The following is a 13,652-nucleotide window of genomic DNA, read 5'->3' on the forward strand; positions in this document are numbered from 1 at the left end:
TTCCTTTTGTTGTCTGATTGCTGTTGCTAGAACTTCCAGCACTATGTTAAACAACAGCGGTGAGAGTGGGCATCCCTGTCGTGTTCCTGATCTCAGGGAAAAAGCTCTCAGTTTTTCCCCGTTGAGGATGATGTTAGCTGTGGGCTTTTCATAAATGGCTTTTATGATCTTTAAGTATGTTCCTTCTATCCCGACTTTCTCAAGGGTTTTTATTAAGAAAGGGTGCTGGATTTTGTCAAAGGCCTTTTCTGCATCGATTGACAGGATCATATGGTTTTTCTCTTTTTTTTTGTTAATGTGATGTATCACGTTGATTGATTTGCGAATGTTGAACCAGCCCTGCATCCCAGGAATGAATCCCACTTGATCATGGTGAATAATTCTTTTTATATGCCGTTGAATTCGATTTGCTAGTATCTTATTGAGAATTTTGGCATCCATATTCATCAGGGATATTGGCCTGTAGTTCTCTTTTTTTACTGGGTCTCTGTCTGGTTTAGGAATCAAAGTAATACTGGCTTCATAGAATGAGTCTGGAAGTTTTCCTTCCCTTTCTATTTCTTGGAATAGCTTGAGAAGGATAGGTATTATCTCTGCTTTAAACGTCTGGTAGAACTCCCCTGGGAAGCCATCTGGTCCTGGACTCTTATTTGTTGGGAGATTTTTGATAACCGATTCAATTTCTTCGCTGGTGATGGGTCTGTTCAAGCTTTCTATTTCCTCCTGATTGAGTTTTGGAAGAGTGTGGGTGTTCAGGAATTTGTCCATTTCTTCCAGGTTGTCCAATTTGTTGGCATATAATTTTTCATAGTATTCCCTGATAATTGTTTGTATCTCTGAGGGATTGGTTGTAATAATTCCATTTTCATTCATGATTTTATCTATTTGGGTCATCTCCCTTTTCTTTTTGAGAAGCCTGGCTAGAGGTTTGTCAATTTTGTTTATTTTTTCAAAAAACCAACTCTTGGTTTCGTTGATCTGCTCTACAGTTTTTTTAGATTCTATATTGTTTATTTCTGCTCTGATCTTTATTATTTCTCTTCTTCTGCTGGGTTTAGGCTGCCTTTGCTGTTCTGCTTCTAGTTCCTTTAGGTGTGCTGTTAGATTTTGTATTTGGGATTTTTCTTGTTTCTTGAGATGGGCCTGGATTGCAATGTATTTTCCTCTCAGGACTGCCTTTGCTGCGTCCCAAAGCGTTTGGATTGTTGTATTTTCATTTTCGTTTGTTTCCATATATTTTTTAATTTCTTCTCGAATTGCCTGGTTGACCCACTCATTCGTTAGTAGGGTGTTCTTTAACCTCCATGCTTTTGGAGGTTTTCCAGACTTTTTTCTGTGGTTGATTTCAAGCTTCATAGCATTGTGGTCTGAAAGTATGCATGGTATGATTTCAATTCTTGTAAACTTATGAAGGTCTGTTTTGTGACCCAGTATATGATCTATCTTGGAGAATGTTCCATGTGCACTCGAGAAGAAAGTATATTCTGTTGCTTTGGGGTGCAGAGTTCTAAATAGATCTGTCAAGTCCATCTGATCCAATGTCTCATTCAGGGCCCTTGTTTCTTTATTGACCGTGTGTCTAGATGATCTATCCATTTCTGTAAGTGGGGTGTTAAAGTCCCCTGCAATTACCACATTCTTCTCAATAAGGTTGCTTATGTTTATGAGTAATTGTTTTATATATTTGGGCGCTCCGGTATTCGGCGCATAGACATTTATAATTGTTAGCTCTTCCTGATGGATAGACCCTGTCACTATTATATAATGTCCTTCTTCATCTCTTGTTACAGCCTTTAATTTAAAGTCTAGTTTGTCTGATATAAGTATGGCTACTCCAGCTTTCTTTTGGCTTCCAGTAGCATGATAAATAGATCTCCATCCCCTCACTCTCAATCTAAAGGTGTCCTCAGGTCTAAAATGAGTCTCTTGTAGACAGCAAATAGATGGGTCTTGTTTTTTTATCCATTCTGATACCCTATGTCTTTTGGTTGGCGCATTTAATCCATTTACATTCAGTGTTATTATAGAAAGGTATGGGTTTAGAGTCATTGTGATGTCTGTATGTTTTATGCTTGTAGTGATGTCTCTGGTACTTTGTCTCACAGGGTCCCCCTTAGGATCTCTTGTAGGGCTGGTTTAGTGGTGACAAATTCCTTCAGTTTTTGTTTGTTTGGGAAGACCTTTATCTCTCCTTCTATTCTAAATGACAGACTTGCTGGATAAAGGATTCTCGGCTGCATATTTTTTCTGTCTAGCACACTGAAAATCTCGTGCCAATTCTTTCTGGCCTGTGGCATCTCATTCTTAAGGAGACTGATGTAGGCTTGTTCACAAGGTGGTAATTCCTTGAGAGTGACAGCATAGCTGCATGACCTCTTGCGCCCTTGCCCAGAAGTCCCACAATGTCACTTGTGCCACATTCTACTGGCCAAAGCAAGTCATAGAGCAAGCCCAGATTCAAAATGTGGGGAAACACTCCATCTCCAAATGAGAGGAACTGCAAAGAATCTGTGGCCGTTTTTAATCCATTACCAAAGTAAATAAGGTTGATGTAACTGAAAATGCAGGCAGAAGGTAGGAAAGCAGACTGGGGTTACTTCAGAAGAATTAGGGAAGGCCTCTGAGGTGCTGATAATGACCCCGCCATTTTAAGAAGAAAGAACATTAAAGGCTGAAGGAATAGCAAGTACAAAGACTTTAAGGCAGGAACAAGTTCAGTGTGTTTGAGGAACAGGAAAAATGCTAGTGTGCACATTATTCATTGAAAGAAAAAACAACAGTACTATAATCCATGATAAGGAACTTGGATTTCATTCTAAGTGTAACTGAAAGACATTAGGGCAAGGGTGAAAAAGCAAGGAGACCACTTAGGAGTTTAGATGAGAGATGATGTGAATGGAGATGGAAAGAGATAAGATTATGGGATATATCTGGGGGTTATGACCAATAAAACTTGTCATCGGGGCACCTGGGTGGTTCAGTCAGTTAAGCATCCGACTTCATCTCAGTTCGCCTTGTGGTTCATGAGTTCAAACCCCGTGCTGGGCTCTGTGCTGAAAGCTCAGAGCCTGGGGCCTGCTTCGAATTCTGTGTCTCCCTCTCTCTCTCTCTCTCTCTACCCCTCCCCTGCTTGTCTCTGTCTCTCAAAAATAAACATTAAAAAAATTGTTTTTAAGCAAACAAAAACAAAAAAACTTGTCAGTCAACTGGATTTGGAGCTAGTGAAAAAGAGCAATTGAGGCTAGAATCTTTGGTTTTTGACTTGAACAACTGGGGAGATGGTGGTGCCAATTACTTACTCACTTAAGCTCTAAAAAATACAAGTTAATTTCTACCTCTGGCTATGCAAAGCTTTTCCTCCAAAGACTTGTGGATTTATTTTATTTTATAATATTTTATTTATTTTTGAAGGAGAGAGAGAGAGACAGAGTGTGAGCAGGGGAGGGGCAGAGAGAGAGGAAGACACAGAATCCGAAGCAGGCTCCAGGCTCTGAGCTGTCAGCACAAAGCCCTACACAGGGCTCGAACCCATGAACCGTGAGATCATGACCTAAGTTGAAGTTGGAAGCTTAACCAACTGAACCACCCAGGTGCCCCTTTCCTTAGAAGTATTTGTAAGAGTCAAAATAGCATGCTGTTGGATGGCTGTTAATAAAGAGATTCATGAACCTAAAACTATGCTAAAAAGATAAGTTTATTAAATTAAAAGACAATAAATGCAATTGAAGAAAATCCAAAATACTGTATCTTGCAGAAGGTAATGCTAAAGAGATACCAGTTCAAGTGAGTCAAGGGTTCAATGGAGCAAGAGTTCATACCTGATACTTTAGTCAAAGTTTAAAATGTAATCAAATTTAGTTTCTCCCAAATTACAACACATTCTGGAGAACTGAATGTTATGAAAACTGTTTTGCAATACTTATTAAAAAAATTTTTAGCCCATGTATTTTGGGTAAACGTTATTCTCTACTCTGACATTTGAAGTAAATTTTTAAAAAAAGAATCATATACAAATATAAGAATCACTGTTAATGAACAACAAAATGCACAATATACTACAAATGTCTTGCTTAGATAACATACCTATTAGCCCAATTATGTTCCTAGCATTTATTGGCCTACAGACATATCCTCACATCTTAAAACAATATCTGACATGGAATAGGTGCTCAGCAAACAGTAACTGAATCTACATTGTAATTCCTGGCTAAGATGTTCTAACTGTCCTCAAAAAGGAGACTATATAATTAACCACTGGTCACCCAGAACCCTTCCCACTTTTCAAAATAAAAATACAAATTGGATCTTTTCTTCTTCTGAAAATTTGAAACTAAATATATATATTTTTAAGCAGGATACACTTTACATTTGAAAAATATCTACAAGATTAGTAACAAGTCTTATTTTCCCCAGATTTACTGAAGATTAAACAAATGAATCAGAAACAGTCAAAGGTAGTCCTATCTGAATCTATCTTCTAAATTATTGCTTATCATTTACCCATGACTATATCTCTAAATATTCAGAAACCATAAATGCAGGAACTAAAACTATAGAACTCTTAGAAGAAAACATAGGCATAAATTTTCATGATCTAGGTTTAGGCAATGATATTTTAATTTTTTATGTATTATTATTATTTTTTTTAATTTATTTTTGGCAATGATTTTTTTTTAGATATGACACCAACAATGACAGGCAACAAAAGAAAAACAATAAACTGGACTTCATTAAAATTAAAAACTTTTGTGCTTCAAAAGACAATCTAATTGGGAGAATATATTTGCAAATCATTTACCTGATAAAGATCTAATATTCAGAATATATAAAAAATACAACTCAACAATAAAAAGACAAGTTACTATTAAAAAATAGAGTATTTTTGGGGCGCCTGGGTGGCGCAGTCGGTTAAGCGTCCGACTTCAGCCAGGTCACGATCTCGCGGTCCGTGAGTTCGAGCCCCGCGTCGGGCTCTGGGCTGATGGCTCAGAGCCTGGAGCCTGTTTCCGATTCTGTGTCTCCCTCTCTCTCTGCCCCTCCCCCGTTCATGCTCTGTCTCTCTCTCTGTCCCAAAAATAAATAAACGTTGAAAAAAAAAAATTAAAAAAAAAAAATAGAGTATTTTTTAAATGTTTATTTACTTTTGAAAGAGAAAGACAGAGAGAATGAGAGAGAGAAAACGCAAGCAGGGGAAGGACAGAAAGAGAGGGCGACACAGAATCCCAAGCAGGCTCTCTGTTGCCAGTGCAGAGCCTGAGACAGGGCTTGAACTCACAAACCATGAGATCATGACCTGAGCCAAAATCAAGAGTCAGACACTCAACCAATGGAGCCACCCAGGTGCCACCCAAATAGAGGATTTTAATAGGTATTTCTCCAAAGAAGACATGCAAATGGCCAACAAACATAAAAAGATGCTTAACATCCTATGTCATTAGAAATGCAAATCAAAACCCACAAAAAATTCCACTTCATATACACTAGAATGGTTATAATAAAAAAGACTGATAGTAACATGTTGGTGAGGATGCAGAAAAACTGGAACTCTTATATACTGTTATGGAGATGTAAAATGGTGCAGCTGCTTTGGAAGTTTGGCAGTTCCTCAAAAGTTTAAACAGAGAATTACCATATGACCTGGCAATTCTACTCCCAATTATAGATCCAAGAGAGCAGAAAACATGTCCACACAGTGCAGCAAAAGTGGTTCTAAGGAAGAAGCATATAGCAATACAGGCCTACCTCAAGAAGTAAAAAAAAATCTCAACTAAACAACTTAACCATATACCTGAAGGAGCTAGAAAAAGAATAAGCAAAGCCCAAACCCAGCAAAAGGAAGTAAATAATAAAGATAAGAGCAGAAATAAATGATATACAAACTAAAAAAACAACAGAACAGATCAATGAAACCAGGAGCTGGATCTTTGAGGAGATCAACAAAACTGGTAAACCTCTAGCCAGACTCATCTAAAAAAAATAAAAAGAGGAAGAGAGAGAGGATCCAAATAAACAAAATCACTAATGAAATATGAAATAACAACCAACACCATAGAAATATAAACAACTGTAACAATATTACAAAAACCTACATGCCAACAAATTGGACAACTTAGGAAAAATGAATAAATTCCTAGAAACATATAAATAAATAAAGCAGGAAGAAAGTGAAAATTTGAACAAATTATCAGCAATGAAATTGAAGCAGTAATCAAAAAACTCCCAAAAAACAAAAGTCTAGAACCAGACAGCTTTACAGGCAAAATCTACTAAACACTTAAAAAAGAGTTAATGCCTATTCTTCTCAAACTATTCCAAAAAATAGGAGAGGAAGGAAAACTTATAAATTCATTCTATGAGGACAACATTACCCTCATACCAATACCAGATAAAAGATTAAAAGAGAGAGAGAGAACTACAGACCAGTATCTCTCATGAACACAGATGCAAAAATCCCCAACAAAATATTAGCAAACTAAATACAACAATACATTAAAAAAATCATATACCATGATCAAGTAGGATTTATTCTGGGGATGCAAGGGTGGTTCAATATTCACAAAACAATCAGTATATCACATCAATAAAAGAAAGGATAATAAACATAAGGTCATTTCAATAGACGCAGAAAAAGAATTCAATAAAGTGTAACATCTATTTATGATTAAAAAAAAAACCTCTGCAAAGTAGGTCTACAGAGAATATACCTCAACATACTAAAGACCTTATATGAAAAACCCACAGCAAACATCATACTCAAAGGGGAAAAAGAGAGCTTTTCCCCTAAGGTCAGGAACAAGACAAGAATGTCTACTCTCACCATTTATATTCAACATAGTACTGGAAATCCTAGCCACAGCAATTTGACAACATAAAGAAATATAAGGCATCCAAATTGGTAAGGGAGAAGTAAAACTCTCATTATCTGCAGATAACATGATATTATATATAGAAAACCCTAAAGACTCCATCAAAAAACTACTAAAACTGATAAATTCAGTAAAGTTGCAGGATACAAAATCAATGTAGAGAAAGCTGTTGCATTTCTATACACTAATAAGGAAGTGGCAGAAAGTGAAATGAAGAAAACAGTTCCATTTACAATTGCACCAAAAACAATAAAAAATATCTAGGAATAAACTTAACCAAAGAGATTAAAGACCTGTACTCTGAAAGCTATAAAATGCTGATGAAAGAAATTCAAGAGGACACAAAGAAATGGAATAACATTCTATGCTTATGGGTTGAGGAACAAATATTGTTAAAATCTCTGTATTACTCAAAGCAATATACAGATTTAATGCAATCCTTATCAAAATACCAACAGCATTTTTCATAGAACTAGAATAATCAATCCTAAAATTTGTATGGAACCACAAAAGACCCCAAATAGCCAAAGCAATCTTGAAAAAGAAAAAAAGGGAAGGTATCACAATTCCATACTTCAAAACTTACTACAAAGTTGTAGTGGTCAAAACAGTATGGTACTGGCACAAAAACAGACACGTAGATCAATGGAATAGAACATAAAACGCAGAAATAAACCCACAAATACATGGTCAATTAATCTTCGATAAAAGAAGAATGAGTATACAGCGGGAAAAAGACAGTCTCTTAAACAAATGGTGCTGGGAAAAGACAGCTACATGCAAAAGAATGAAACTGGACAATTTCTTACACCATACACAGAAATAAACTAAAAATGGACTAAAGGCCTAAATGTGAGACCTGAAACCATACAAATCCTTGAAGAGAGCACATGCAATAATTGCTCTGACATTGGCCCTAGCAACATTTTTCTAGATAGGTCTCTTGAGGCAAGGGAAATAAAAAGCAAAAATAAACCACTGGAACTACATCAAAATAAAAAATTTCTGCACAGTGAAGGAAAACAGTCAACAAAATTAAAGGGGAACCTACTGAATGGGAAAAGATATTTGCAAACAACATATCCTATAAAGGGTTAGTATTCAAAATAAATAAAGAACTGATATAACTCAACACCCCCAAAAAACAAACAATCCAATTAAAAAATGAGCAGAAGACATGAACAAACATTTCTCCAAAGAAGACATCCAGGGGAGCCTGGGTGGTTCAGTCAGTTAAGCATTGGACTCTTGATTTCAGCTAAGTCATGATCTCATGGTTGTTGAGATTGAGCTGCACTTTGGGCTCCACACTGAGAGTGGAGTTTGCTTGGGATTTTCTCTTTCCCTCTCTCTCTGCCTCTCCCCTGCTCGTGCACTCTCTCTCTCAAAATAAATAAACATTCAAAAAAAAAGACATCTAGATGGCCAGCAGACACATGACAAGATGATCAACATCAGTCATCATCAGGGAAATGCAAATCAAGTTACATGAGATATTTCCTCACACCTGTGAGAATGGTTAAAATAAAAAACACAAGAAACAGCAAGTGTTGACGAGAATGTGGAGAAAAAGGAAGACTCTCACACTGTTGACGGGAACGCAAACTGGTGCAGTCATTGTGGAAAACAGTATGGAAGTTCCTCAAAAAATTAAAGTAAAAACTACCCTGTAATCCAGTAATTGCACTACTGGGTACTTACCCAAAAAATACAAAAAAACACTAATTTAAAAGGATACATACACCCCTATGTTTACCGCGGCATTATTTACAATAGTCAAACAATGGAAGCAGCACAAGTGTCCATCGACAGATGAATGGATAAAAAAGAAATGGTATATATATATATATATATATATATATATATATATATATATATATATATAAAATGAAATATCATTTAGCCAAAAAAAGAATGAAATTTGGCCCTTTTCAACAGCATGGACAGAGCTAGAGAGTATAATGTGAAAATGAAATAAGTCAGAAAAAGACAAACACCAGGGCACCTGGGTGGCTCAGTGAATTAAGTGTCGGACTTTGGCTCAGGTCATGATCACACAGTTTGTGCGTTTGAGCCCCACATTGGGCTCTCCACTGTCAAGCATGGAGTCTGTTTCAGATCCTCTGTATCTCTCTCTTTTCCCCTCCCCTGCTCATGCTCTCTCTCTTTCTCTCTCTCTCTCTCAAAAGTAAACATTAAAAAAATCTTGCATTAAAAAAAAGAAAATAGAGATAAAGACAAATACCATGATTTCACTCATTTGTGGAGTTTAAGAAACAAAACAAAACAAATGAGCAGAGGGAAAAAGAGAAAGACAAACCAAGATACAGACTCTTAACTACAGGGAACAAATTGATGGATTTACCAGAGGGGAAGAGGGAGTGGGTAGGTGAAATAGGTAATGGGAATTAAGGGGTGCACTTATCATGAGGAAAAAAATTTTTTTTAATTAAAAAAAATTTTTTTAAAGGGTAGTTCACTAAATATTCAGTTTGCTAGCTGGATTCAGCTATTTTATTTTCTCCAAAATGACTTGCTTGTCTAGATTTGGCCCCTGAATCAAGATTAAACTTTCTAAAGGGTCATTACCTTAAAAGGTCATTTAATCTTATACCCATCCCTTGGGGGTGCCATTCAGGAAGGTAATTCTTCAATGTCATTAAGAGTTCTCTGGAGATCATGACCTGAGCCAAAATCAAGAGTCAGAGGCTTAACAGACTGAGCCACCCAGGTACCCCTTTTTATGTGCTCTTTTAAGGTGCTTCCATCTCAAATATTTTATTTTTTTAACTGTTTATTTAAGTTTATTTATTTGAGAGTTTTGAGAAAGTATGTACATGAGCGAGGGAGGGGCAGACAGAAAGGGAGAGAGAGAATCCCAAGCAGTCTCTCTGTGCTGTCAGTGCAGAGCCCGAAGCAGGGCTTGATCTCAAGAACTGCGAAATCATGACCTGAGCCAAAATCAAGAGTTAGATGCTTAACCAACTGAGCCACCAAGACACCCCTCAAATATTTTTAAATGGGTACTTCTACACCTTTTAGAATTTCGTTTTTATTGAGAGCTTTCAACAACTGTGAATTAAAATGCAGATATATAGTCATTACACAGTTGAAGCTCAATTAGGTAAGAAAATGGAAAAACACTGCAAGGAAATAAACACTGACAATGATTATTGTTGAATGATAGGGCTATATATAATTTTATTTACTGTAATTTCCAAATTTTCTACATGCATTACTTTTATAATCAGAGGAAACTAAAATTTCTTAAAATCATCACATTAGGGGCGCCTGGGTGGCTCAGTAGGTTAAGCATCTAACTTAGGCTCAGGTCATGATCTTGTGGTTCTTGAGTTCCAGCCCCGCATTGGGGTATCTGCTGTCAGCACAGAGCCCGCTTTGGATCCTCTGTCTCCGTCTCTCTGCCCTTCCCCCACTTGCTCTCGCTCGCTCTCTCTCAAAAATAAACGTAAAAACATTTTTAAAAACATCATTGCATTTAAAATTTTTCTTAAGTTTTTGGTAGTACTGCCTTCAATTCTCAATTATTACTTGAATACCTGACCTAGATTCAGTCTAATACTAAGGCAGAGTTTTGTATTTTAATTCTATTTACATAGATGATACGACGGAAAAAAACTGCCAAATAAGGGTCTACTGAAAGCAAGAATTACGGTTCCAGATAGGAAATCAATCTGAATAGTAATCACAATAATAGTTACACCTATTAGATACTTACAATGTGCCAAATGCTTACATATATTAACTCATTTATTCTTTATAACATCTTTGTAAGATAGGTACTATTATTATCTCCATTTTACACACTGGGAAACTAAGGCACAGAGAGGTTAATTTGTTCAAACCATGAAAGCTACTGAAAGTGGAAGAACCAGAACTAGAATTCAAAAAGTCTGACTCCGGAATCCTTATTCTTAACTTCTAAGCTAAAATTCTATTTACAAGGTTAACAGAAAAACTGGGAAGCTAGTTCTGACAACCTACAAAGTGTTAAAGAATAAACCTAAGCCACAAGAGGGTCTGACAATAGATATAAATAAAAAGGGGGGGGGGGGAGAGGCCTATGAGAAATATGATATATCTGTATTTTTTTAAATATAAATCTCTAGATTCGGAGATTTGAGAAAAAACTTGAGAAGGAAATTTTTTCCTTTTTCCTTATTCAGGTGGCATCTCTAAGCTGAGAGCCTCTGAGCTGCAGTTTCCCAAATATAATACCAATGTACTGCTACAAGATAAGAGTGCTTTTACGAGCTGAGTAATAACAGTTACCTGTCCACATAAAGTGTTGTTAACATTAAATTATTTTAAGAGTGAAAGCTAAAAGTGGTGGCAGCTGCCTATGATTTCACAGGTTAATCTTTGTTCCTTGCCTCTTGGTTTGCCAAAATCTGCTAAGATCTTTCCAAATGTAAAAAATTTTCTCCTATAGGGGCACCTGGGTGGCTCGGTCGGTTAAGCGTCCAACTTCGGCTCAGGTCATGATCTTGTGGTCCGTGAGTTCGAGCCCCGTGTCGGGCTCTGTGCTGACAGCTCAGAGCCTGGAGCCTGTTTCAGATTCTGTGTCTCCCTCTCTCTCTGCCTCTCCCCTGTGCATGCTCTGTCTCTCTCTGTCTCAAAAATAAATAAATGTTAAAAAAAAAAATCTCCTATAATACTAGGGGATGTATCCACTACAGCATTTTCAACGTGTTACTTTCCCCAAAAATGTTCACCCAGTTTGGGCTATATATTTCTGGCAAGCCAATTTTTACTGCTTTGTGTGAAACTGAATGTCAAATAAAAGGTAAACAAATACAAAACTTTACACAGATTAGCTGAGGAAGTTCTGATTTTGAGCTCCACCATGTACTAGTGATAGTAATTTTATGCTTCATTTTCTGGCTTTGCCCTTTTCAATATTGCTGCCTCAAATAACCCTTCAAGTACCTAAAGGACAAAAATATTTTCAACTTGCTTTTGTGTTTTTTAAAAATAAAGGATTGAAAAGTACATACTTGACCATAAAAATGTAGGCATAAAGGATAGACACATAAAGAAATTTCTGTAAATCAACCTCGTCCTTGGTACTTGTAAGCTTTTCTGAGTATAAATGGCCAAAAGGAACTAGTCGCATCTCTGAGAAAAAGCTTTTAAATTGGCAGTAATTTTTAAGAAATAACACAGATTAACTACAGATGAATGGCCATAGATTGCCAGCAGTAAGAACCACAAGCTTGAAATCCAGGAGCTGTCTACAATTTAATTCTGATGTTATGACTGCTTTCTACAGATTTACTATACAAAATTGGCTTCACTTTTCTAGTATTCTAATCTATAAAAATGAGCAATAAAAATTGCCATAAATTATATGTAAAATTTTATATAACTGCTATTAAAAATCATGATATTCCTATTAGAAACTACAGGACACTTATAAACTTATAGAACAAATGATTACCTTACAAAAAAAAAGAGCTGGTTAGATTCATTTATGAACATACTATGTTTGGAAAAAACAAGTATGGGTATATTAACATCTCTTAGTTTATGTTGAAAATTTTCAAATAGAGGAATGTGACTCACAGGGAAATGACAGAGTAACCCCAAAGAAAGAGTAGAGATGTAGAAGAAGGTTAGTTAAAGGTTATATAAGTAAAAAGGCTGAGGGCACCTGGGTGGTGCAGTTGGTTAAGTGTCTTGACTTCGGCTCAGGTCATGATCTTGCAGTTCATGAGTTCGAGTCCCACCTTGGGCTCTGTGCTGGCAACTTGGGAGCCTGGAGCCTGCTGTGTCTTCCTCTCTCTCAGCCCCTCCCCCACTTGTGCTCTCTCCCTTTCTGTCTCTCTCTCTCAAAAATAAACATTTAAAAAATTTTTAAAAAAGAAAGAAAGAAAGAAAGAAAAGAAAGAAAGAAAGAAAGAAAGAAAGAAAGAAAGAAAGAAAGAAAGAAAGAAAGAAAGAAAAAGGGCTGAAATGGCCCTCTACTACATGGCTTTTTAATCACTCTTGGCCAGCCTATAAGAGTCACTTTGTTGCCAGAGATGAAAACAGTGAATCTTAGATAAGTGGTTGGTTACTGTGACACCTTTCGGAGCTTATTTTTAGAGGAAGGAAAAATGGGGAGTTAACACATCCAAGGAAGATCACAAATAAGTACACTAAATATTTCTAGAGATTTGGAATAACAAAATAAAACTTGTACTTACAACTTGAGATTCACGAGCTTTAGGAAATGTTTTGGCAACATTGAGCCCATCGATGACGATATCAAAAGGAGGACAGCATTTTACAAAGTTCTGAAATCTCTCAAGTTCCTAAAAAAGAAAAGCCAGATAAAACAATAAAACTTAGCAAGGGCTTTATGATAAACACACTGTTATGACTTTTATTATTGTTCTGATAAGTAAATATATTCATCCCTTAAAAATACACACAAAAAGGGGCACCTGGGTAGCTCAGTTAATCACCCGACTTCAGGGTCTGGTCATGATCTCATAGTTTGTGGGTTCAAGCCCCGCATTGGCCTCTGTGCTGACAGCTCAGAGCCTGGAGGCTGGTTCAGATTCTGTCTCTCTCTCTCTCTCTGACCGCTCCCCTGCTCTCTCTCTCTCTCTCAAAAATAAAAAAATAAACATTAAAAAACTTTTTTTAAATGCACACAAAGATACTTTCAAAATGAAATCCAAAAAGACCAGACTAATAAATGCAACCACATGTAATTAACTGATATACCTTATAATCTCATAGCACTGTACACTTCCTAGAGTACTTTCACATGCTATT

At 36.5% G+C, this 13,652-nt stretch overlaps 1 protein-coding gene across 5 annotated transcripts in view; it reads right to left on the minus strand.

Moving 5' to 3' along the window:
- Positions 1 to 13,652, minus strand: part of PRORP (protein only RNase P catalytic subunit) — a 137,812-nt gene that overhangs the window by 73,218 nt on the left and 50,942 nt on the right. For all 5 annotated transcript variants that reach the window (XR_015252426.1, XR_015252427.1, XM_025919519.2 and 2 more), the window contains one exon: positions 13,076 to 13,183. Coding sequence is in view for 3 of the 5 variants with exons in the window: in XM_025919519.2 (XP_025775304.1) it covers positions 13,076 to 13,183 (108 nt within the window). In the remaining 2 variants the exon portion in view is untranslated. The remainder of the gene's footprint in view (positions 1 to 13,075; positions 13,184 to 13,652) is intronic.

The sequence above is a fragment of the Puma concolor genome, chromosome B3 (genome assembly GCF_028749965.1).
Source record: "Puma concolor isolate L17-30 chromosome B3, mPumCon1.1.hap2, whole genome shotgun sequence".
Classification (NCBI taxonomy): domain Eukaryota; kingdom Metazoa; phylum Chordata; class Mammalia; order Carnivora; family Felidae; genus Puma; species Puma concolor.